Source organism: Schistocerca gregaria, chromosome 2, assembly GCF_023897955.1.
Source record: "Schistocerca gregaria isolate iqSchGreg1 chromosome 2, iqSchGreg1.2, whole genome shotgun sequence".
NCBI lineage: Eukaryota > Metazoa > Arthropoda > Insecta > Orthoptera > Acrididae > Schistocerca > Schistocerca gregaria.
Window position 1 is genome coordinate 759,906,162 of NC_064921.1, and position 25,055 is coordinate 759,931,216.

The 25,055-nt window shown below is 40.3% G+C and overlaps 1 protein-coding gene across 2 annotated transcripts in view; it reads right to left on the reverse strand.

The window, feature by feature from the left end:
- LOC126334967 (myotubularin-related protein 9) overlaps positions 1 to 25,055 on the reverse strand; it is a 113,461-nt gene that overhangs the window by 31,089 nt on the left and 57,317 nt on the right. For both annotated transcript variants that reach the window (XM_049997752.1, XM_049997751.1), the window contains exons 6-7: positions 21,178 to 21,327; positions 15,051 to 15,162 (exon numbers count right to left, since the gene is read on the reverse strand). In XM_049997752.1, the coding sequence (XP_049853709.1) occupies positions 15,051 to 15,162; positions 21,178 to 21,327 (262 nt within the window). The remainder of the gene's footprint in view (positions 1 to 15,050; positions 15,163 to 21,177; positions 21,328 to 25,055) is intronic.

Genomic DNA, 25,055 nt, shown 5'->3' on the forward strand with positions numbered 1-25,055 from the left:
ATGGTGACACTGGCATATCTTCGTGTTGTTAAATCCTCTTCATTATGATGAGCATCGATAGTAGTCACTCCCGCTAAAGCTTCGCGATTGTTGAATGAGTCTTTAGTTTTCTTGAACCTTTCATCATCCATCTGCATCTCTGGACTGTATTAGGACTTCATATGGAGGATATGGACAATGTCTCTGCAATTTTGCCCTCTTTATGAAGAGTCATAATCTTCAACTTTATATGTGATGTCTGGCAAGCGATGAAGGATATGCTACAGCCCAAAGTAGCACTTTAGTAACTATTATGATAGGCCTACTTCCCACACACGGATAAAAATCTTTACCAAGTCTCTGGGGCTGCATCTCAATTGGCTGGTGCTTTGTATTAAAGTGCCCTTGGTCTTTCTCCTGGGTGTCAAAGAGTCCATACACCAACCAGTTGCATGCTGCTTCAATCTTGATCAAATGTGCTTCACATAGTCATCCTGAGTATCATCCTGTTGGACTGGGAGCAGTGTACCAACTGTCATTTCCGCCTCTTGACCATAGAGCACAAAGAATGGTGTAAAGCTTGTAGTGTCTTATGTTGCAGTGTTGTACGTGACTGTCATAATGAATATTATAGTGTCCAAATTGCTCTGTTTGGAATCAATATACGTGAAGAGCATATCTGCCAATGGCTTATTAACATATCATGTGATGCCATTCATCTGTGGATGGTAGACAGTTGTCATCCTGTGGATGATGTCACAACATCAAATTATCTCTGATACTAGTCCTGACTGGAAATCTTTTCCATGATCAGAGGTGACACGGGTACTTCATGTTTCAAAATGATGTCTTCTATAAGGAAATTTACAATTTCTGGAGCTTCAGCACTCAGCACACCTGTAATAACAGCATAGAGGGAGTGATAGTCAGTGCCGACTATTATCCATTGATTTATGTTTGTTGACTTCTTGAACTTACCCCAATAGGTCAATTCCAATCCACTGAAATAATGCTGCTGCATGCAGGATTGATATCAAATGCTCTGGAGGCTCTGCTGCACTTGATTCCATCTCTGATATTCCTTACAGTGGCTCACAGAGTGTGTAATGGACTGGTAAAGACCTGACCAGTGATACATCCATATGATTCTGTCAAGAGGTTCCACAAATCCCAGATGATCAGATGTTGGAGCCCCATGTAAATATGTCAGAATTGCTGGCTGCTGGTGAGGTGACATGGCAAGCAATCATCTCTGCTCCATCAGATCACAGCTCCTCTTATACAACATTGCAGTCCTTGATTGGAAATCTCCTTTGGTCCATTCCTCCTCCTCAAAGCTGCTATCGTTTTCAGCAGTGCTGGATTTTCTCTCTTTTCAGCAGTAATTTCTGATTACAGAGATTTCATCCAAACTGCTGTGTTCTGCTAAAGGATTCCTCCTTGTCTTTGTTTCTATTTTTGTGTACCTTTGTGATGTTGTACTCCTGAAACCTCACTGCCCATCGTCCCAGTTGACCTGATGGATCCTTCAGGCTCATCAGCAGGCTAGTCACCCAGCATAGAGCATGGTGATCCATTACAACCGTGAATTGTTTCCTAAATAAATATGGCTGGAAATTGCTGAGGACCCAAACACCTGCAGGGCACTCTTTATTGGCTGAACAGCAGTTGTTCGTGACTTGGAGAACACTCAAGAAGCATAAGCTATCACCTACTCAGCACATTTCTGAATTTGTACTAGAACATCCTCATCCCAAAACTGCTAGTGTTGGTGTGAAGTTCTGTCGTGGCATTCTCGTCATACAATGCTGTAATTGGAGAGGATGTTAGCAAAGGGCATGGAAAGATGTTTCTTGAGACTCATTACAGGAAAATTTAGCATCACTCTGCAGTAATTCTTGCAACAGATGTTCCTCACTACAGAAGTCCTTTACGAATCACTGATAGTATGTGCATATTCCAGGAAAACTTCTCACATCCCAAATGTGCTAAGGAGTCAGAGAAACTGTACCTGCTTATTTTCTCTGGATCAGGATGGACTCCATCTTCATTCATGCACCATGATTTTTATTTCTTGGATGATGCAGAGGCACTTTGTCATCCAGACAGCACAGACACATTACCCATTTAAGGTGTCAAAGCAGACTGTCCATCATACATTAAAAGATGGCTGGAGCATTGCATAGTCCAAACATCATAATTAATGAGGCTATTTTAATTCCATCTTTGCAAATACAAGAAAATGCCTTTTGTGTGTGGTGGCAAAGGTGGAATTATAATACCCTCAATAATAGTAAAGCAGCTAAGAATAATACGGTGACACAAGAACCATGGACCCTGCCGTTGGTGGGGAGGCTTGCGTGCCTCAGGGTTACAGATAGCCGTACCGTAGGTACAACCACAACGGAGGGGTATCTGTTGAGATGTCAGACAAATGTGTGGTTCCTGAAGAGGGGCAGCAGCCTTTTCAGTAGTTGCAGGGGCAACAGTCTGGATGATTGACTGATCTGGCCTTGTAACACTAACCAAAATGGCCTTGCTGTTATGGTACTGTGAACGGCTGAGATCAAGGGGAAACTACAGGCGTGATTTTTCCTGAGGGCATGCAGCTCTATTGTATGATTAAATGATGATGGTGTCCTCTTGGGTAAAATATTCCGGGGGTAAAATAGTCCCCCATTTGGGTCTCTGGGTGGGGACTACTCAAGAGGATGTCGTTATCAGGAGAAAGAAAACTGGTGTTCTATGGTTTGGAGAGTGGAATGTCAGATCCCTTAATCGGGCAGGTAGGTTAGAAAATTTAAAAAGGGAAATGGATAGGTTAAAGTTAGATATAGTGGGAATTAGTGAAGTTCGGTGGCAGGAGGAACAAGACTACTGGTCAGGTGACTACAGGGTTATAAATACAAAATCAAATAGGGGTAATGCAGGAGTAGGTTTAATAATGAATAAGAAAAATAGGAGTGCAGGTAAGCTACTACAAACAGCATAGTGAATGCATTATTGTGGCCAAGATAGATACGAGTCAACACCTACTACAGTAGTACAAGTTTATATGCCAACTAGCTCTGCAGATGACGAAGAAATGTATGATGAAATAAAAGAAATTAATCAGATAGTGAAGGGAGACAAAAATTTAATAGTCATGGGTGACTGGAATTCGAGTGTAGGAAAAGAGAGAGAAGGAAACGTAGTAGGTGAATATGGATTGGGGCTAAGAAATGAAAGAGGAAGCCGCCTGGTAGAATTTTGCACAGAGCACAACTTAATCATAGCTAACACTTGGTTTAAGAATCATGAAAGAAGGTTGTATACATGGAAGAACCCTGGAGATACTAAAAGGTATCAGATAGATTATATAATCGTAAGACAGAGATTTAGGAACCAGGTTTTAAAATTGTAAGACACTTCCAGGGGCTGATGTAGACTCTGACCACAATCTATTGGTTATGACCTGTAGATTAAAACTGAAGAAACTGCAAAAAGGTGGAAATTTAAGGAGATGGGACCTGGATAAACTGACTAAACCAGAGGTTGTACAGAGTTTCAGGGAGAGCATAAAGGAACAATTGACAGGAATGGGGAAAAGAAATACAATAGAAGAAGAATGGATAGCTTTGAGGGATGAAGTAGTGAAGGCAGCAGACGAACAAGTAGGTAAAAAGACGAGGGCTAGTAGAAATCCTGTAGTAACAGAAGAAATATTGAATTTAATTGATGAAAGGAGAAAATATAAAAATGCAGTAAATGAAGCAGGCAAAAAGGAATACAAACGTCTCAAAAATGAGATTGGCAGGAAATGCAAAATGGCTAAGCAGGGATGGCTAGAGGACAAATGTAAGGATGTAGAAGCTTATCTCACAAGGGGTAAGATAGATACTGCCTACAGGAAAATTAAAGAGACCTTTGGAGAAAAGAGAACCACTTGTATGAACATCAAGAGCTCAGATGGAAACCCAGTTCTAAGCAAAGAAGGGAAAGCAGAAAGGTGGGAGGAGTATATAGAGGGTCTATACAAGGGCGATGAACTAGAGGACAATATTATGGAAATGGAAGAGGATGTAGATGAAGATGAAATGGGAGATACAATACTGCATGAAGAATTTGACAGAGCACTGAAAGACCTGAATCGAAACAAGGCCCCCGGAGTAGACAACATTCCATTGGAACTACTGACGGCCTTTGGAGAGCCAGTCATGACAAAACTCTACCATCTGGTGAGCAAGATGTATGAAACAGGCGAAATACCCTCAGACTTCAAGAATAATATAATAATTCAAATCCCAAAGAAAGCAGGTGTTGACAGGTGTGAAAATTACCGAACCATCAGTTTAATAATCCACAGCTGCAAAATACTAACACGAATTCTTTACAGACAAATGGAAAAACTAGTAGAAGCCGACCTCAGGGAGGATCAGTTTGGATTCCGTAGAAATACTGGAACACGTGAGGCAATACTGACCTTACGCCTTATCTTAGAAGAAAGATTAAGGAAAAGCAAACCTACATTTCTAGTATTTGTAGACTTAGAGAAAGCTTTTGACAATGTTGACTGGAATACTCTCTTTCAAATTCTAAAGGTGGCAGGGGTAAAATACAGGGAGCGAAAGGCTATTTACAATTTGTACAGAAACCAGATGGCAGTAATAAGAGTCAAGGGGCACGAAAGGGAAGCAGTGGTTGGGAAGGGAGTGAGACAGGGTTGTAGCCTATCCCCGATGTTATTGTATCTGTATATTGAGCAAGCAGTAAAGGAAACAAAACAAAATTTTGGAGTAGGTATTAAAGTCCATGGAGAAGATATAAAAACTTCGAGGTTCGCCGATGACATTGTAATTCTGTCAGAGACAGAAAAGGACTTGGAAGAGCAGTTGAATGGAATGGACAGTGTCTTGAAAGGAGGATATAAGATGAACATCAACATAAGCAAAACGAGGATAATGGAATGTAGTCGAATTAAGTCGGGTGATGCTGAGGGAATTAGATTAGGAAATGAGACACTTAAAGTAGTAAAGGAGTTTTGCTATTTGGGGAGCAAAATAACTGATGATGGTCGAAGTAGAGAGGATATAAAATGTAGACTGGCAATGGCAAGGAAAGCGTTTCTGAAGAAGAGAAATTTGTTAACATCGAGTATTTATTTAAGTGTGAGGAAGTCATATCTGAAAGTATTTGTAAGGAGTGTAGTCATGTATGGAAGTGAAACATAGACGATAACTAGTTTGGACAAGAAGAGAATAGAAGCTTTCAAAATGTGGTGCTACAGAAGAATGCTGAAGATAAGGTGGATAGATCACGTAATTAATGAGGAGGTATTGAATAGTATTGGGGACAAGAGGAGTTTGTGGCACAACTTGACCAGAAAAAGGGATCGGTTGGTAGGACATGTTCTGAGGCATCAAGCGATCACCAATTTAGTATTGGAGGGCAGCGTAGAGGGTAAAAATCGTAGAGGGAGGCCAAGAGATGAATACACTAAGCAGATTCAGAAGGATGTACGTTGTAGTAGGTACTGTGAGATTAAGAAGCTTGCACAGGATAGAGTAGCATGGAGAGCTGCATCAAACCAGTCTCAGGACTGAAGACAACAACAACAACAACAACAACATCAGGAGTTATGAAGGCAGTCTTTTCCCAGTCAGCCTGGCCAACCTTGACTTGCCAATAGCCTGTCTTCATGTTCATAGTTGAGAAATACTTTTCTCCTTTCAAGCAGTCCAGGGTGTCGTCAATGCACAGCAATAGACAGATATCTTTCATTGTGATTTTCTTGAGTTGCTGGTAGTTGGCACAGAAATGTCATGTACCATCCTCATCCTTCACAAAAACCACAGGGGAGGACCAAGGACTTCAATATCATCATATTCCAGCATCTTCTCCACTTCTTCTGGATTATCTGTCGTTCAGCTGGTGCGGCACACTTTATGAGTGCTTGCTAACTGATGGATGATCCCCAGCATTGATGTAATGTATTACCATGGGCCGCTTGGTCAGTCTTTTCTCCACTTCACAGCCGTAAGCATCTGAAAACAGATGCAGAATTGGTACCACTAGCCGACATTGTCCCTCAGTCAAGCCAAGAGTTTGGTAGTAACTTCCTCCAGTGCACTGTCTGTAGTGGTTGTGAAAAATGATTCTTTGTTGATGACACTAATTTGCCCGTCTTGGACTGGTTTGGCTGTGCCTATGCACATACCATTAGAGATGAATTTTGGCTGGTGAAAATTAGTGATCCAAAGTTCTTCTTGACCACTTACAATGCTTACGATCGTTGTTCGCATGTGTATTTCTTTTGAAAGTCTGAGTAGCTTTTTGCAATCGACAAAAGCTTCACAGTATAACTGAGCATCTCAGTTGATGACTGGCGCTCATCTTCTTGATGATGGTGAGATACCAATGTCTTTAACAGCAAACAGCTGCCCAGAGCTGTCTTTGTAATGTGTGCTTGATAGAACAGCTTCTTCAGTCTGAACCCCTGATCTTCCACAGTCTGACTGCTTTTGATCTGCAAGAAGTTCCATCTGAGAATAAAATTGTGACTACATTCTGTTAAAATAACAAATGCAAAGGGTTGTGTTCTGTCAGTGATAGTTATTCTTGCAATACATGTTCCGGTCAGCTGTACCAATTTCCCATTGGCGGCGACCTTCAGCACAACTGCATTCGTAACACAGAACACAAGTCTTCTTTAGCTGGTGATAAGTAGCACTCAAATTACAGAACCAGAAGCTGCTGAGTCAACTAGTGCTCAGAGAGTCATCTCGGTAACTGTTGTCTATGAAGGAGAACTTCACTAGCTTTTGGACCAATACTTCTTCAGAACTACAGAGTGCGCACGTGCACGCACACTTGGCAACTCTAAGGAAGGATTCATCCAAAAGCTAGGAAAGTTCTCTCTAATTTTTATGTGCTTGTTGACAACTCAGCATCTAAACTACTATTCAATTATTCCTTAGATTATTTATGTCCCACCACAGACTCTGGAGTAAAACAGAATCTGTAGTAAAATAAGACAGGTGACAGACGATGCTTCAGTTGCCATTTAAGTATTGTATTGTTTGACTGAAAAGTTGGCAGGAACTCAATACTGTTCTGTTACAGTCTACAAAATTTGTAATTTACACACACACACACACACACACACACACACACACACACACACACACACACACACACACACACCCCAGCTATCATTGTCATGGCTGACTACATTACACTGGGGTGAGAGTTTGTATTGAGTTATGTGGGTGAGGGAGAAGTGAAAAGGGGGTGGGGGTGGGGGGGAATGGAGGTGTAGGAGTATTCAGGAAGAGGAGCTGAAAGCTGGAAGTGAGAGACAGAGGTGCATGGGATACGAGTATGGCCCTTTGAGTTCCTTCTGGCCACAGGCAGGAAGAGTTGTGCGCAGCCCACAATGATGTGGAGCAGTGTATTAGGAAGGGCAGATAGAACAGGGGAAGACTGAGACAGGAAAATCTTGGCTGTTGTAAAATATCACCTTTACCCAACTGCCACAGCCTTGCTATCCATATGAATGACAAAAATACTACCTAGATCCCTAATTGTCATTGTTGGTACCATCTTTCTATACACCAACATCTCCTGTGCCCATGGCCTTGCCGCACTTAAATACTATCTCTTTCAGTATCCTTCCAAGTCCAAAGCACTACCTTATTCTTTATACACATAACTAACTACATACTTCACCTCTGAGTGGGAGAAATACAATCAAATCTGTAAGATGCTCAAGGGCACCCCCGCCCCCCCCCTCTGAGAAAACCTTCCTAGCCATCCAAAAGCTCAAACTCCTCGTCTGGTTCATGTTCATTGATGATATCTTCATAATATGAATCCAAAAAGCCAAGACAATCTATAGATACTCCTTCACATTCTCAACACATTCTCTCCTATCCACTTCACCTGATCTACCTCAGCTCAGCTTATCACCTTTCTAGATATTGATCTCTACTTCTCTGATGGCTCCAACCTGACATCTGTACATATGAAGCCCACTATCAACAATGCCTAAACTTTGATATTTTCCATCCCTTACACACCAAAAAGTCATTATCGTACAGTTTGATAACCAGTGGGTGGTGCATCTGCAATGACAAGCAATCACTTGCCCTGTATGGCGAAGGTCTTACTATGGTCTTCACAGGTAAATCTTATGATCAATCCTAAACTGTATACAGATTTCTTGTGTTGTATCCACACATGCCCATAATGCTCTGACTGCCCTCAGAAAGCAGGTGCAAAGGAGCAACCACCTCATCATCCGATAGCATTCTGGACTGGAATAATTGAACCACATCCTTCACCAGGACTTTGACTACTTATTATTAGGCCCAGAACTGAGTAACATCCTAGCCACAAATCCTGCTGAAGTGGCATTCTGCTGCCCAACCAATCTACACAATATACTAGTCCATCCTTATGCCACCCTTGGTTGGTTGGTTTTTGGGGAAGGAGACCAGACAGCGAGGTCATCGGTCTCATCGGATTAGGGAAGGACGGGGAAGGAAGGCGGCCATGTCCTTTGAAAGGAACCATCCCGGCATTGGCCTGGAGTGATTTAGGGAAATCACGGAAAACCTAAATCAGGATGGCCAGACGCAGGATTGAACCGTCGTCCTCCCGAATGCGAGTCCAGTGTCTAACCACTGCGCCACATCGCTCGGCCTATATGCCACCCTTGTTACAACCTATTGCCACATGGGACTTTGTAAGAGATAGAATCCAGTACATTGTCCTCAATATGGTATTATTAGAAGTGCCTCAGAGAAGCGTGGTACGACCATTCTTATTTTCTGTATCCATAAATGATCTGAAGGATAGGGTGAGCATCAATCTGCAACTCGTGATGACACTGTAGTATGTGGAAAAATATCATCTTTGAGTGAGTGTGGAAGGATACAAGGTGACTTAGAATTTCTATCTGGTGTGATGAATGGCTGCTTGCTCTAAATGTTTGTGTGGCTTGACACAATCATATCAATTTAATACCAAGATGTGACATTGCAAAGCAATAAGAAATGGAATGAGTATGTAAGGATGGTAGTAGGGAATGTGAATTGCCGACATCAGTTTACTAGGAGATTTTTGGGATGTTTAGTTCATCTACAAAGGTACCTGTGCATAGAACACTTGTGTGGCCCATTCTTGACTACTGCTGAAGTGCTTGGTGTTCCCACATGTCAGATTAAAGGAAAACGTTAAAGAATTCAAAGGCATGCTGCTGGATTTGTTACTGGCAGTTCAGTCAGCACACTGTAACACTACAACACAGTACTTTATATTTTTTACATTTTTTATTTTCAAATTTGGAGAGTAATTTCAAATTACAAATGTATATATCCTCTTCTTTTACTGTCAATTCTAACTACATGGAATACTGTAATGCAAATTTATTACCAATCATTTAAAAACAACGTTGTAAAGAAATGTAGTAAACACATTGGCAAAGTCAGGATTTTTGCAATGTATAACAACAATCTATATATATAAAAAAAAACTACACTAAACTCCACCCAAACAGGCCATGAAGGCCCAATGGTACCGATCAGCAACTATGTCATCCTCAGCCCACAGGCATCACTCTATGTGGATGTGGAGGGCATATGGTCAGCACACTGCTCTCCCAGCTGTTTTGTCAGTTTAAAAGACTGGAGCTGCTACTTCTCAATCAAGTAGCTTTTCAGTTTGCCTCCCAAGGGCTGAGTGCACCCCGCTTGCCAACAACACTTGGCAGACTGGATGGTCACCCACTCATTTGCTACCCCAGCCTGACAGCGCTCAACTTTGGTGATCTGACGGGAGCCGGTGTTACCACTGCGGCAAGGCTGTTGGTACAACAATCTCTAACCAAAGACAATCTCAGCATGGTACTAATATCATTGGTACATGAAAGCGCACACACGAGGCATTGTAAGTTGACAGGGAGAGGCACGGGGTATGATTAATTTCAAAAGCATGTGTGCAACTTAGTTATCAACTCCACGGTGGTAAAATGTTAGCCAAGGCATTGAGAAGAATACAGCAGTTATTTGCAGAGAGTTTCAGAAGTATTAATAGAAGAAGAGTACTGTGTAGTCGGATGTCTTTAATCCTGCTCATAAATGGTTGGAAGAGCCTGCTGCCTACAGCTACAATCATAAAATCATCATACCACACCTAAAGCAACTGCACTTCAGACTAAGACTGTGCCATTTCACAAATCTAGAAATCAATGAGTTAGAATCAGCGACTGAACATTATAGATATTGTGTAAACTTCAAATTTTGTCAGTGTCAATAACTATTCCAATTAATCACTACCAGTACTAGGGTCCTGCTCTATTCATCAAAGTAACTGAATGTAACTTAAATGAAAAATCCTCAAACTTTAATTTTATGTAGGAACCAGACAGTAATCAAATTTTGTTAGCTGAGTGAAAAGTGAAATTTTACAGTTTAACAGGTAGTGTTGATTAATTTTTAAAATTTAACTACTTTAATTATGTTTTTTGAGAATGAGACTTATTAATTATTTAAAGTCTGTCCGGTAAAATTGTAGTACATGAATTATTTCAAAAGAATTTATTTAAGTGATATGTAAAATTTGTTAAAAATGCTAATTCAATTACAGTTTGTGCATTATTGATCCATAATGAAGAGTATTCTTGAAAACTAATTTCAGCAACACACTTTTTAACAGCATTACAAATATTGAAACCTGTTGCTCAGAGAAATGGAATTATAGTTAATAAATCTTTGGGTACTGTAGACAAACAAGTGAACAGAAGGTTGTGGCAGAGCTGTAACAGCACTGCAGGCAGGATTTTCATCAGGTTGGATTCCATTAGGAATCATCATGGTCAACGACTATGAAATGATTATAATCAGAGATGAACACGGCATTCAATCATGTATCAATACAGACTGATAAGCAACTGATTAAAAGCACCACAGATGTTGAGATGGAGGGGGAGGCAATTGCTGGAGGGGTATGACATGAGGGGCTGGCTTTCCCAGGCATAGTGTAATCAACAGTTTTCACTCTCTCTCCTTGAGAGTGGAATAGGAAAGGATATGATTAGTAGTGAAACATGGTTCTCTCTGCCATAAGCCATAAGGTGACTTGCAGACTACGTATGCAGATACCCTTGTGGAGCATCGAAGTGCAAGGTCGGTCTGACACATCCATCCAGCACACCCTCCTCCATTCCTGTAGTAGGCTTATCCCATCACAGGCAGGGTTACCTGTGAAGCCAGTTATGTTATACACCAGCTTCACTGTAATCTCTGCACAGCATTTTATGTGGAGAGGACCACCACCTAGCTGTCCACCCAAATGAATGGCCACCACCTAACCAGGCTAAGAGCGTGAGCTGAGCATCGATTTCAATGTTTGCTTCGCAACGCATGTCAACTGTATCCTTCTGCACAACCCATTATGTAGATGGCAGCTATCCCTGCAAGACAGCTTCCTGGCCTCTGCCCCCATCCACCCTAGAATTGCCCCTAACTTCACTCATCCTGTAAAGGAGCTCAACAGCGCCACGTTCCTACCTGCTGTCTCTCTCTCCCAGCTGTCAGCCACACTTCCCAACACTCCTGCACCCCCTCCCCACCATTTCACCCCTTACCCACTTAAACCGTTTAAGACAAAGAGTAAGGCTATAGATGGCCCGAAGCTGAATGAAACATGTTTGGCTGTCAAGAGTGTAACGTGTGAAGCTTTCAGTGACTACTGCGGCAGAATATAGTCAAAAGATCTCTCACAGAAACCAAAGAAATTCTGGTCATATGTAAAGGCTGTTAGTGGCATCAAAGTCAAAGTCCAGTCACTCATGGATAAGATGAGAATGGAAATTGAGGGTGTCATAGCAAAATGTGAAATGCTTAACTTTCTTTTCAAATGTTCCTTTACAAATGAAAAGGCTGGAGAATTGCTCTAATTTAATCCTTGTACCATTGAAAAGATAAGTGAACTAAATGTTAGTATCAATGGTATTGAGAGACAGCGGCTGAAATAGTTAAAACTGAACAAAGCTCCAGGGCCCCATGGAATCCCTATCAGATTCTATACTGAATTTGCAGCTGATTAAGCTTCTATTCTAAGTATAATCTGTTGTAGATCCCTCGAACAAGAAACCATGCTCAGTAGCTGGAAGAAAACACAGATCACACTCATCTTCAACGAGGGTAGCAGATGTGATTCACACAACTGACACCCAATACTGTTGACAATGATTTGTTGTAGAATCTTAGAACACTCACTAAGTCAAACATAATGAAGTATCTCAAACAGAATGATATCCTCTGTGCCAACCAGCATGAGTTTCGAAAACACTGATGGTGTGAAACTATACTTGCAGTCTTCTACCATGACATACAGAAAGCTATGATTTGAGGTAGGCAGGTACATGCAGTATTTCCTTATTTCCAAAAAGTATTTCACTCAGTACCTCACTTATACTTATTTTTGAAAGTACATTAATATGGGGTATCAAACAAAACTTGGGACTTGACTGAGGATTTTTTTGTGGGAAAAGCACAGCAAGTTATCTTGGACGGAGAATCAACAACGGATGTAACTTCAGTTGTTCCCCTAGGAAGTCTGCTGTTTATTAACTACCCTGTTGACAACATTAATAACCACCTCAGTCTTCTCAGAGATGATGCACTATTTACAATGAAGAGCCAAAGAAACTGGTACACTTGTCTAATACCGTGTAGGGCCCTGCAAGCATGCAAAAGTGCTGCAACACGACATGGCATGGACTCCACTAATGTCGGAAGTAGTGTTGTCCAGAAATCCATGAGACCATGAATAAATGGAGATATCTTCTGAACAGCATGTTGCAAGGCATCCTAGATGCTAAATAATGTTCATGTCTGGAGAATTTGGTGGCCAGCAGAAGTGTTTAAACTCAGACGTGTGTTCCTGGAACCACTCTGTAGCAATTCTGGATGTGTGGGTGTCACATTGTCCTGCTGGAATTGACCAAGTCCGTCAGAATGCACAATGGACATGAATGGATGCAGGTGACCAGACGGGATGCTTATGTATGTGTCATCTGTCAGAGTCGTATCTACATGTCCCATACCACTCCAACTGCACATGTCCCACACCATTACAGAGCCTCCATCAGCTTGAACAGTCCCCTGCTGACATGCAGGGTCCATGGATTCATGAGGTTGTCTCCATACCTGTACACGTGCAACCACTTAATACAATTTGAAACAAGACTCGTCAGACCAGGTGACAGGTTTCCAGGCATCAACAGTCGATTGTTGCTGTTGATGGACCCAGACAACACATAAAGCTTTGTGTCTTGCAGTAATCAAGGTTACATGAGTGGGCTTTGACTCCAAAAGCCCATATTGATGATGTTTCATTGAATGGTTCACATGCTAACACTTGTTGATGGCCCAGCTTTGAAATCTGCAGCAATTTGCAGAATGGTTGCACTTCCGTCACATTGAACGATTCTCTTATCATCGTTGGTCCGTTTCTTGCAGAATCTTTTTACAGCCACAGCGATGTCAGAGATCTGATATTTTATCGGATTCCTGGTATTCACAGTACACTTATGAAATGGTTGTACAGGAAAATGCCCACTTCATCACTTCATCACTACCTCGGCGATGCTGTGTCCCATTGGTCGTGTGCCGACTGTAACACCATGTTCAAACTCACTTCAATCTTGATAACCTGCTACAGTAGCAGCAGTAACCGATCTAACAAATGCGCCAAACACTTGTTGCCTTATATAAGCATTGCTGATGGCAATGCTGTATTCTGCCTGTTTACATATGTCTGCATTTGAATATGCATGCCTATACCAGTTTTTTTGGTGCTTCAGTGTACAATGAAATGCTGTCTGTAAGAAGCTGCATATATATTCAATCAGATCTTGATAAAATTTCAAAATGGTGCAAAGAATGGTAAGTTGCTTTAAATGTTCATAAATGTAAAATGGTGCATTTCAAAAAATGAATCGGTCTACATATACAAATACTTGGGTGTAACACTAAGTAGGGATATGAGCATTCTACAAAGGAGATTGCTTACAAATCACTCGAGCAATATTCTAGGATGGGTTGCACAAGTGTGTGTGACCAGTACCGAATGGGACTGATGGTGGATGTTGAATGGGTACAAAGAAGAGCATTATGAATGGTCACAGATTCATTTGACATATGAGAGAGTGACATGAAGTTGCTGAAAGGAATGAACTGGTACCTGCTTGAAGACAGATACAAACTAATCCATAAAAATCCATTTTGAAATGTTCTAGAACCAACTTTAAGTGACAAATCTAGGAATCTTGAGCCACAGATAGGCACAACAAAAAGACTGTCACAAATTAGCTTTCAGCCAGTAAGGCCTTCATCAAAATTAGATATGTACGTGTGTGTTTGTCATCTAATTTTGATGAAGGTCATACTGGTCGACATCTAATTTGTGACAGTGTTTTTGTTGTGCCTCTTCGCAATATTGTTACATTCCATCCTGGATTTTCCATTGTCTAAAATCTAGGAATCTATTACAACCCCTTGAGTGCATGGATGAGATATGTGCCTTGATTTGCTTTGGTAAGCTCTTTGACTATCTGTGGCTGTGAAACATTTCACATGTTATATTGGAATATGCTCATATTTTTATTGATGTACATCTAGGAAGCTTACATTATGTACTTATAACTTCATTATGTTATTAAATAGTTTGCTTGCTTCTGAACTTATTACTAATGAATGGGACATCAGGAGGAATTAAAACACTGGAGACAAAAAACAAAGTAAAACTGAAACAATGGAAAAAGTCTAAATATTCTCAGTCTAGATAGTGTAACAGGAAGGAAAAACCACATGTTAGTGGCAGACAGGTAGTATAATGCAACTGTGGTTGACAATAATATGCATGTGGGTTATATATCAGTCAATAGATGTCGTAACTCTTATTAATGATTCACACTTCAAAGTTGTGCTTGGAAATATTAAAGCATACAAAATGAGCGGTAGTTAAATTCAATAGTTTTACTTAATAAGATAAAAGCATCATTTTTACTGAAAAGTCCACCCCACCTTCAACAAGTTTTGTGAGACTATCAAGAAGAACATGGTGTCGATCAATTGGTTTATTAACTCTACGCCATTGAGGGTAGTATATTTCAACCTCGAATCCTCCACCTCGAGACTGTGAACAAAAATTATTAGCATTACTATATTTTGCATTTAAGATGTATAACTCTTTTTCAATTGCTATTTTCAAAACTGAAATAAATTACGAGATTTACTTAACACAGTGATTTAAATACAATCAAGCGAGTTCAAAAGATACTTTTCTATGAAAACTAGTATTATTTTGTGTAAGTAGAATTTTAAAAACATCCATAGAATCAAGGCGAGTCACATATCCTTGAGACTTTATGACAAGCATTCTGGTACAAGAATGTGGTACACACAGTGTTGATATAGAAACCAGTGGTTCATTTACCTATGATTATCACTGTTTAGTGTTAAACGGGTCAAGAAATTATACTCAGTTATATGTCTTGAATTAAATATTAATCACCTGTTTTGAGGCATCTGTAACTGTAATTTTTATAGATTAAAACTGTCAGTTTTTCATCTTTACAGTTATTGATTTAATGGTCACAAAGTAATGTGTACACCACTAACAGAATAGTGCTTTTTATTTTAAAAGTCAAAGAAATTGTAACAGCTACATTTAACAAAAAATAATGTGTGACTTACAAGCATTGCACTGTATTTTTTGTGTGTGTGTGTGTGTGTGTGTGTGTGTGTGTGTGTGTGTGTGTGTGCGCGCCAAAAATATGCAGAATGAGAGAAACCAACAATCACTTATCCTGTAAAAATGTGTTCTCATTTATTGAACTGTGATAATTTGTCATAGTGAAATGAAGTGATGGAGTCTTGATGTTCCTAAGGTAGTGTGCACCATGCAGTTCTACTCTTGGATTCCTTTGGTTTTCAAATATATAGTGACTGTCTTAAGAGTTCTCAGGTGTTTTTTCTCTTGTGATTCTGCAGATATTTGCTGTTCTGATTTTGTAATGTGTAGACAGAGTCAGTTCAAACAAGTACTGTTCATCATGTGTATCATACAACATGTAGTTTCAATGGAAAGAATTGCTTCCCATTACAGATAATATATTTTTCAAAGTGAAATTTCACAAGCCCATTTAATACACAGATTTTTTACTGCCACACAACAGTGCTACTCAGTTGCTGCTGGAATACTCAGTATTCTTCATGTTTTCCTGCCCATTTCGTATATATTAAACGAAATATGCACTACACTGTGTTGGAACAACTCTATCAACTGGGCACATAAATGACTTATTTTAAGACACATTTTGTTTATAATGAGAAATAAACTGATGTTTACTGTATATATATTTGAACAACAAAGGACTGCAAGAGCAGAATGGTACACACACAGAAAAAAGTTTTGCAATACCCTGGTTCCCATAACTCCTGAAGATATTGTATCACAGACACTGCCCCTTTTACTGTTCAGAGATGTCACTAAACCTGCCCAAAGAAGCAAACAACCATGCACGAGTAGCACCTATTAGATGGATGGGGTCCAACAGCTGATCAGTTCCAGTCATTCCACCAGGAAGGAGGTACACGGCTCATGTTGTCTGTAGTTCAACCATGCGTAGATGGTCCATACCACTGTACGATCACGTCTCCAATGTTACTTTGTACCAGGAAGGGCTCTCAACATGGGAAGGAGATACAGAGATACAGGAACTGTCGATGACATATCTCGCTCAGGCTGCCCAAGGACTACTATTGCAGTGGGTGGCTGCTGCCTACAAGCAATGCCACCATGTTGAATAATACTTTTCGTGCAGCCACAGGATGTAGTGTTACAACTCAAACTGTGTGCAATAGGCTACATGACGCACAACTTCACTCCCGATGTCCATGGCGAGGTCCATCTTTGCAACCACGACTCCATGCAGCGCAGTTCAGGTGGGCCCAACAACATGTTGAATGGATCGCTCGGGACTGGCATCATGTTCTCTTCACCAATGAGTGTCGCATATGCCTTCAACCAGACAATCATCGGAGATGTGTTTGGAGGCAACCTGGTCAGCCTGAACGCCTCACACACACTGTCCAGCAAGTGCAGTGAGGTGGAGGTTCCCTGCTCTTTGATGGTGGCATTATGTGGGGCTGAAGTACGCCACTGGTTGTCATGGAAGGCACTGTAATGGCTGTATGATACGTGAATGCCATCCTCTGGCTGATATTGGTGAGGCATTCGTCTTCAAGAATGACAATTTGTGCCCCCATCATGCACATCTTGTGAATGACTTCCTTCAGGATAATGACATTGCTCGACTTGAGTGGCCATCCTGTTCTCCAGACATGAACCCTATCAAACATGCCTGGCATATATTGAAAAGGGCTGTTTATGGATGACGTGACCCATGAACCAGAACCACTCTGAGAGATCTATGCCGAATCGCCGTTGAGGAGTGGTACAATCTGGACCAACAGTGCCTTGATCAACTTGCGCATAGTATGCCACGATAAATACAGACACGCATCAATGCAAGAGGATGTGCTACTGGGTATTAGAGGTTCTGGTGTCTACAGCAATCTGGACCACCACCTCTGAAGGTCTTGCTGTATGGTGGAACAACATGCAATATGTCATTTTAATGGGTAATAAAAAGGGTGGTAATGATGATTATGTTGATTTCTATTCCAATTTTCTGTACAGGTTCCGGAACTCTCGGAACTGAGGTGATGGAATTTATTATTATTATTATTATTATTATTTATGTGTTTATAATGCATATTGTCTGATGAACAGTGAGACCTCACTACTTCACTTTGCTATGTCAAAGCAGTAAGAAATAATTTCTGCAGAAAAACTGAATTTGGGTTTCATTCATCTCACTTGTTTTAGTAATATGTCTACTAAAAGATGCAGATCATTCTCAATTGGAATTCTGATACCTTAGAATACATTTTTATAACTTAAAAGGAACTGTCGGTAATATAAAAATAGCAGAATTAAAGAAAAGTTCATCACTGGATTGTAGAGATGAATAATTGTTTGAATAAAAAGAAGACAAATTAAAAGAATACTATATTCTGTTTAAAAACAGACATTTATTTATTTTATTGGAATATTTGGTATGATGCTTATAACATTCATTTGAGGTCTTCATCTCTTTGGTAATCCACTGGGCTACTTCGTGTTTCAGCAGGCATAGCAAACTATTGATGCCATCCCCTCTTTGGCGCATCTGGAGCAATGGCACAGCAGGCCACAGAGGATCGTCGATCCAGCTGGGATGCTCACTGCAGGGCTCAAGCTGCCAGACAGTGGCATAACTGGACTCTGCATGAATCTGCCACCATGCATGTCGAACACACCGTTGCATACATATCACCAGTGTCACCAGGTCAAACTATTGTCATCTATTTGTGCTGCTATTTTGAGCGGCTCAAGCTCTTCTTTCCTTGCACTGTAACATCTACTTACTGACCCTACATATGAAGCTACTTGTGCTGTTATTCTGTATTACTCTGTCAGTTCTGCTCTTTGGATCTGTTCTTTATACCTGTGGAATTTTGTACCACACTTGTGCTGTAAAATATACCTGAGTAGTGTAGTGTTGTACCTTTATTTGTGTTGCGTGTCACAATGATCTCATTCCCACACTGACTTGTATAAGCACACGCTATCAATGAGAGAGGAAGGTGATGATAGAAAAATGAATAGTGTTACAGCACTGTAGTATATTTTTTAATGTTTACAAAACTTACATGGGCAGATCAAAACACAATGTACCACCTCCTTCTGTCACCACATTATTATGGTCGGGTAATCAGAAGTTGATAAACAAATTGTCCAACAGTCATGTTAGATTATTTGAGATAAAACAGCCCTTGACGGACATGTTGCTGAGCATGAGGTAACGCCTGTAATATAGCTGTCTATTGATGAGGAGCTTGAATTGTAGTTCATTTTACTGTGGGCAAAATAAATCAGATCCAGTGCAACTCACTCTAAAAAATGTTTATGCTGCAACATCAACTCGTAGTGCAGCACATTCTTCACTGCTTTGGTGATGAGGTATTCTTTGTAACTGGTAAGTGGGACTATTTCGTATGGTACAGTGAACAACATTGCGCACAGGCAACTATCCTTTGCAAAAGTTGGTGTCTAATGAATATCGTGACAAACAATCACATCATTACCTAAAGCTAGCTATAACTTTCTGGAAAGAATAATGACTGGTGACAAATAATGGATGTATCAGTACAGTCCCAAATTAAACATAAATTTGGACAACATGGTCCAGAGAAGTAACAATGATCTGGTATTACAGCTGGGTTAAAACAATAGTCTAGATCAAAATAATAATTTATTAATGTCATTAATAAAATATGGTTGCAGTCTAGATTGTTTTAATCCATTCAAATCAAACAGGTCTCCAAAAAGTGTGAAACTATCCCTCTTCTTCACTACTACAGAATTCATTATTATATATGCCAAAAAAAGGGTTCCCCTATGTTCTGAGATTACAGTGTATTTGGCATGTAGAGAACAATGGAACAAGCAAATAATTCAATGAAAATATGTCTGACAACCAATGGTTTCCCTGGTATGACTTAGGCAAAAGTGCAGTCATGCCAGTGTTACAGAAGTGTTTAATGTCTAAGACTACATTTAAGGCTACCTTGCAGTGAAATATGCATGATGATGCATCAGTATTTTTTTCATGTGACTGTTCAGAAACATGTTGCACGAATGAAGACAGGAGGTGTATCGGTCATGGCTTGCCAATAGCATGACCTCCCAGATCCCCCCCACCCCCCCCCCCCCCCACCCCCCGACTTGCTAACTTTTTTTTGTGTGGTGATATTTAAAAACATTGGCGCATTTCAGTTCTGTTGGTACTGAGATGAACTCCAGAAACACATTGTGGACGGTTGTTACTGCATTCAGAACATGCCTAGCATTTTGTAACATGTACTAGCATTAATGAGGATCTGTGCTGAAGCCTGTCTTCTCATGTATGGTGGCCATGCGGAATATTAGTTGTAACGTGTTTGTCCACAAGTACATATCAGCAGTTTGGATCCTTGAAGAGTCTGTTACAAGATGTTCATGTACTCAGTCTAACACTTAATACAGATGAAACCATTTGTTTCCAGACCTATGTTTACTAAAACTGTTTGCTTCTTTTATGGTCCTCTAGTTGTCCCTTTAGTTTGTACCTACCGTAGTCAAAAACCTTATTTATGAATTTATGGCAGTCAAGCTTCATCTGAGCAGAACAACCATCAATGTTAAAACATAATTTCAAACCAACTGTGTCCTGCTTTTTGTGATAAGTCTCTGCACAGGGTATCTCCATGACAACATACAATCCCATTTTTCAGATTTCGTTTATGCTAAGATTGCACAATTTGGCTAGGAGATTCTGTAGTATCATGCAGTCATGACTTGGCATCATTTGATTGCTGCTGTTAAACAAGCCTCTTGATGGTGCTTTCAGTGTGAAACACCCCTTGGGACATAGGTGCCAAGCAATGTGACAGGCTTCAGCAGAAACTGGATATGCAGAAATCGCGCAGCGTAATGTGGCCATACTGTGTTTTCTGAATCTTAGCATTCCAGTAAATGCATTAAAAGCAATGTTTTTCATGTGTGTGCAATTAGTCATTCTGATACAAGCCTCATAAAACAAAGCGGGAAAATTATTGTCTAATGATACCTATATGCAAATCTATCATCTGCTCAATGGTGATGATTGCAATTGTAATATTCAAACTTGTGGAATTATACCAAATCATCATGATGCAAAATATAAAAGAAAACATAACATGTGTTAATGAATAAACAAAAACTGTGATGTCGATTTTAGTGAACAACCCCGATTAAAACTTGTGGAAACATCACATTTCCATTAATCATTTACTTTGCTTGCCAGATTCTTGAAGTACTTACTTCATTCATGACTTATCTTTAAGGATGCAAGTGCCCTGGCTGTTAATTTCTTTTACATGGATCATAATTATGTTGTGAGGCTTGCTAGCCATAGTATAACTCCAGACCCAAAAATTATTTACTCTCATCTTTGGGCATCCAGTTCTGTTAGGCCATGAACCCACAGAATTCAATATACTAGTAAGCTCAATAGATTCTTACCTTTGCAGTTTGTGCCAATGTTTGTGTCCTTGTATCAATTATGTAACCTCGTTTTCCTGGTCCAAGCACTGAATTGATCAGTCTTTCATCTTCCTTGCATCTTTTTGAGTTTGGTCCCGTCATTGGTTGGCTACTGCGCATGAGAACACTCTGAAATGGAATACAAGAGTTAACACACTTTGACGGTTATAGAGTATTTGAATATTGTTACAAAAGTTACTGCCAATAATCTGTTAACATAGTACAGAATGTGCCAAAAATGTTGATGCTATGAAACACAAATACAAAATGTTTATCATAATGACCAGTATTATTCAGATGCAGTGAAGGGCTGTTATAAAGGTGAATGATATAATGAAACAACAAAAGAAAGCATTTTTCTTACTTCTTTTGGGGGTACCTTTCTTTCCACCCTCCTTTGTTGTTGTAAGAATCAGCTTTAAAGTTTGTCCAAGAAACATATACAATGCTGACTGGTCGCTAATAATAGATCTTGGGTGGTCCATAGAAATGCTGTATTGGATCCAAACTCTGAGTCTAGTTTGAATCACACAGTCTGTATAGCTATTCTTGAGGGTATTTTTGTTCTGTCATTGCAACTATGAAAATCAGTGATTTTTTCACCAGATGCTTTTAGCTTTGTTGAGGTTATCACCACCAGTGGTGGTGATTTTCACTTGGTTTCTCACTTACATCGTGTGCGTAACAGTGTGCTGTGAAAAATCTAAGAAATTCAGTTGCAATGACAGAGAAAAATTACCCTCAAGAGCTGTAAAGCAACTACAGACAATATGGCCACACAAATGAAGAATTTTCTGTGTAGGTACTGTTCTGATTTGTTATTGCCATTTCATACACACATATTTTGATGTATTTTACTGTACACGTGGGTTGTTCTCATCAATACTGTGAATTTTGATGACATTCATTGTCACATACAGCTAACTATAGCCTTTTTGTTCCTTTTTGTAATTATATTGCATTTGACAATATTTGGAGAGCTAAGCTTGGCACGCCGTCTGGCATGCTTTTAGTTTACTTTGCTCTTGTTACCATGATTCTTCACTTTAGTTTTCATGCTCAGCCATTGCACTTGACTGTTTTCACTGTGAAACCTCGTGCACTATATGTCAGGGCTTATACAACTGTCTTTAATATATACACTGGTTTGCATTCTGAAAATTTGTCTGTCACTTATTTTGCCTTACTGTGTGGCTTGTAAAGTATTTTTATGCTCATGTTGTATATATTTTTTAACGGATTGTCTGATGAGGGGCCACGCTCAAAACGCATCATTCAATGTTGCTATGGAACACCCAAGATCTGTTATTGGCAAGCACTGTGTGTTTATTGGATTAATCATAATGGTCATGTATCTCATGCGCAACTTCAAGTTGCAATTGCAACTTAAAGTTTGAGATATAAAATACACAGTAAAGTCATATGAAAACTTTCTACATAGCAGTCTCTTCAACTTATGAAGTTGCATAAGTTGCAATGATGCATACCAGATGATGCTGGTGGTACCAACAGTCCACCTGTACTTTATTTTTAAATCTGAAGATGGCCCAATTTGACCACTGGTAATAAAAAAAATTAAATGAAAGTATAATCTGTACTCTCTTATTCATAAAATAAAAAAAATAAAAATTGCTCTGGAGTTCTTTTGTGATCACTCATAATTTCTTTGTTGGAGCTGATGCAGTTCAGTTGATTTTGTGCTTCAAAATTGATGAAATACAAGACAGGTGTGTCACTTTATCCCAGTTTCCATTTATACTGCATCTTTTACTTATTTGATTCCAACTACAGAACATATTTCTGAGAACAGCCATCATCAGATACTGTAAATACACTTCTTGCCATTAAAATTGCAACAAGGAGGACAGCAAATAATGAAATTTTACTTGTTATGTGAATACCTAGTGTTAAATTTACTGCAAAGAGGTGCCACTTCCCGCAACACTGACACTGACCAAGTTGAGCATTTATTCAAACTGAACTCTGATGACAGGGACAGATACAGGTACACCATTCCATGCTGCTTCATCCCTAGACCAGAGTCCATCAATTGTAGTGGCTGGCGCGTCATGGCTGCCAGTCTCTTGGCAACCCATGACCAAGTTTTTTCAATTAGAGATCTAGAAAATGAGCTGGCCAGGGAAACAGTCAAACACCTCAAGTATTGAGGTAGGTCTGGACATCATGGCCAACATGGTGTCTTGCATCATATATTTTTTGATAAAAACATCATGGATGCATTAAAGACTGGGGACAGCCACTTGATTCAATACATTAGAAATTAAATGTCTGCTATAGGCTATGCAAACCAGAGGTGATCACGTTCTGTATCCAATGACACCACATACCATCACGAGAGGTATGACAATGATGAACGCAATCTGGCAATGTTCATTCTCCTCGGAGCTTCCACACACATGTCCATTGTGATGCTGTGCGCAGAACTGGGACTCACCTGAAAAGAGGATGTAGTGCCGCTTCTGAGTCCAGTGTTGTCAATGGGTTCACCACTGTTGGAGCACCTCTCTCTGTTGCCATGTCAAAGGAAGCCACTACAACGGTCAATGTACTAACGGCCCATGGTACTTTAGACATCATTGCATTGTCCAAGTGGACAAGGAAGCCCCTTTCCTAATGCTACATTTTCCTAGCTGCAGAAATTTGCTGCAATGTGGTGTGCAATACATGTGTGTGACCACGCTCCCCTCTCACACAATACAAACATGCCAGACTATTTTCCTACAGTATGGGCAATGCAGTGTTGCTCCAGGCTCTACCTATGGGAAATGCCTGCATGCTTCTGGAGGAGTCTGCCCTCCACACAGGACTCAGTCTGTCCCACACGTTGCAGCGATTTGCTTGGTTGAAGGAGTGGGGAAGGCAAACTGAGAGCAGTAAACTACTAAGCGAGAGCTGAAGTATATGTCTCATACACAGTGGCAGCATCAGACAAGTTAATTCATCCAATCTAATTATTGCAACATTCACTAGAAATGTTACCTGATAGCTTCTCTACCTCAGAGGATGAGCAACTTCAAGATGGTTTCCAAACAGCATATTTTGTGGTACAAGGCTGCTGCTGAGATGGAAAAACTAAATGCAAAAGGAGTTAATTGGGCAGAAATGGGCAGAAAAATTATTGAAACATGTAAGAAGAAATGTCTTTGATTATATCCGATGTAATACATACTCTACTAGCCATTAAAATTGCTACACCAAGAAGAAATGCAGATGATAAATGGGTATTCATTGGACAAATATATTATACTACAACTGACATGTGATTATATTTTCACGCAATTTGGGTGCATAGATCCTGAGAAATCAGTACCCAGAACAACCACCTATGGCCGTAATAACGGCCATGATACACCTGGGCACTGACTCAGAGCTTGGATGGCGTGTACAGGTACAGCTGCCCATGCAGCTTCAACACAACACCACAGTTCATCAAGAGTAGTGACCGGTGTATTGTGAGAAGCCAGTTGCCAGGCCACCATTGACCAGACGTTTTCAGTTGGTGAGAGATCTGGAAAATGTGCTAGCCAGGGCAGCAGCCGAACATTTTCTGCATCCAGAAAGGCCTGTACAGGACCTGCAACATGCAGTCGTGCATTATCCTGCTGAAATGTAGCGTTTCTCAGGGTTCGAATGAAGGGGAGAGAGCCACAGGTCGTAACACATCTGAAATGTAACGTCCACTGTTCAAAGTGCCATCGATGCGAACAAGAGGTGACCGAGACGTGTAACCGATGGCACCCAATACCAACACGCCGGGTGATACACCAGTATGGCGACGACGAACATATGCTTCCATTGTGCGTTCACCACGATGTCGCCCAGCACGGATGTGACCA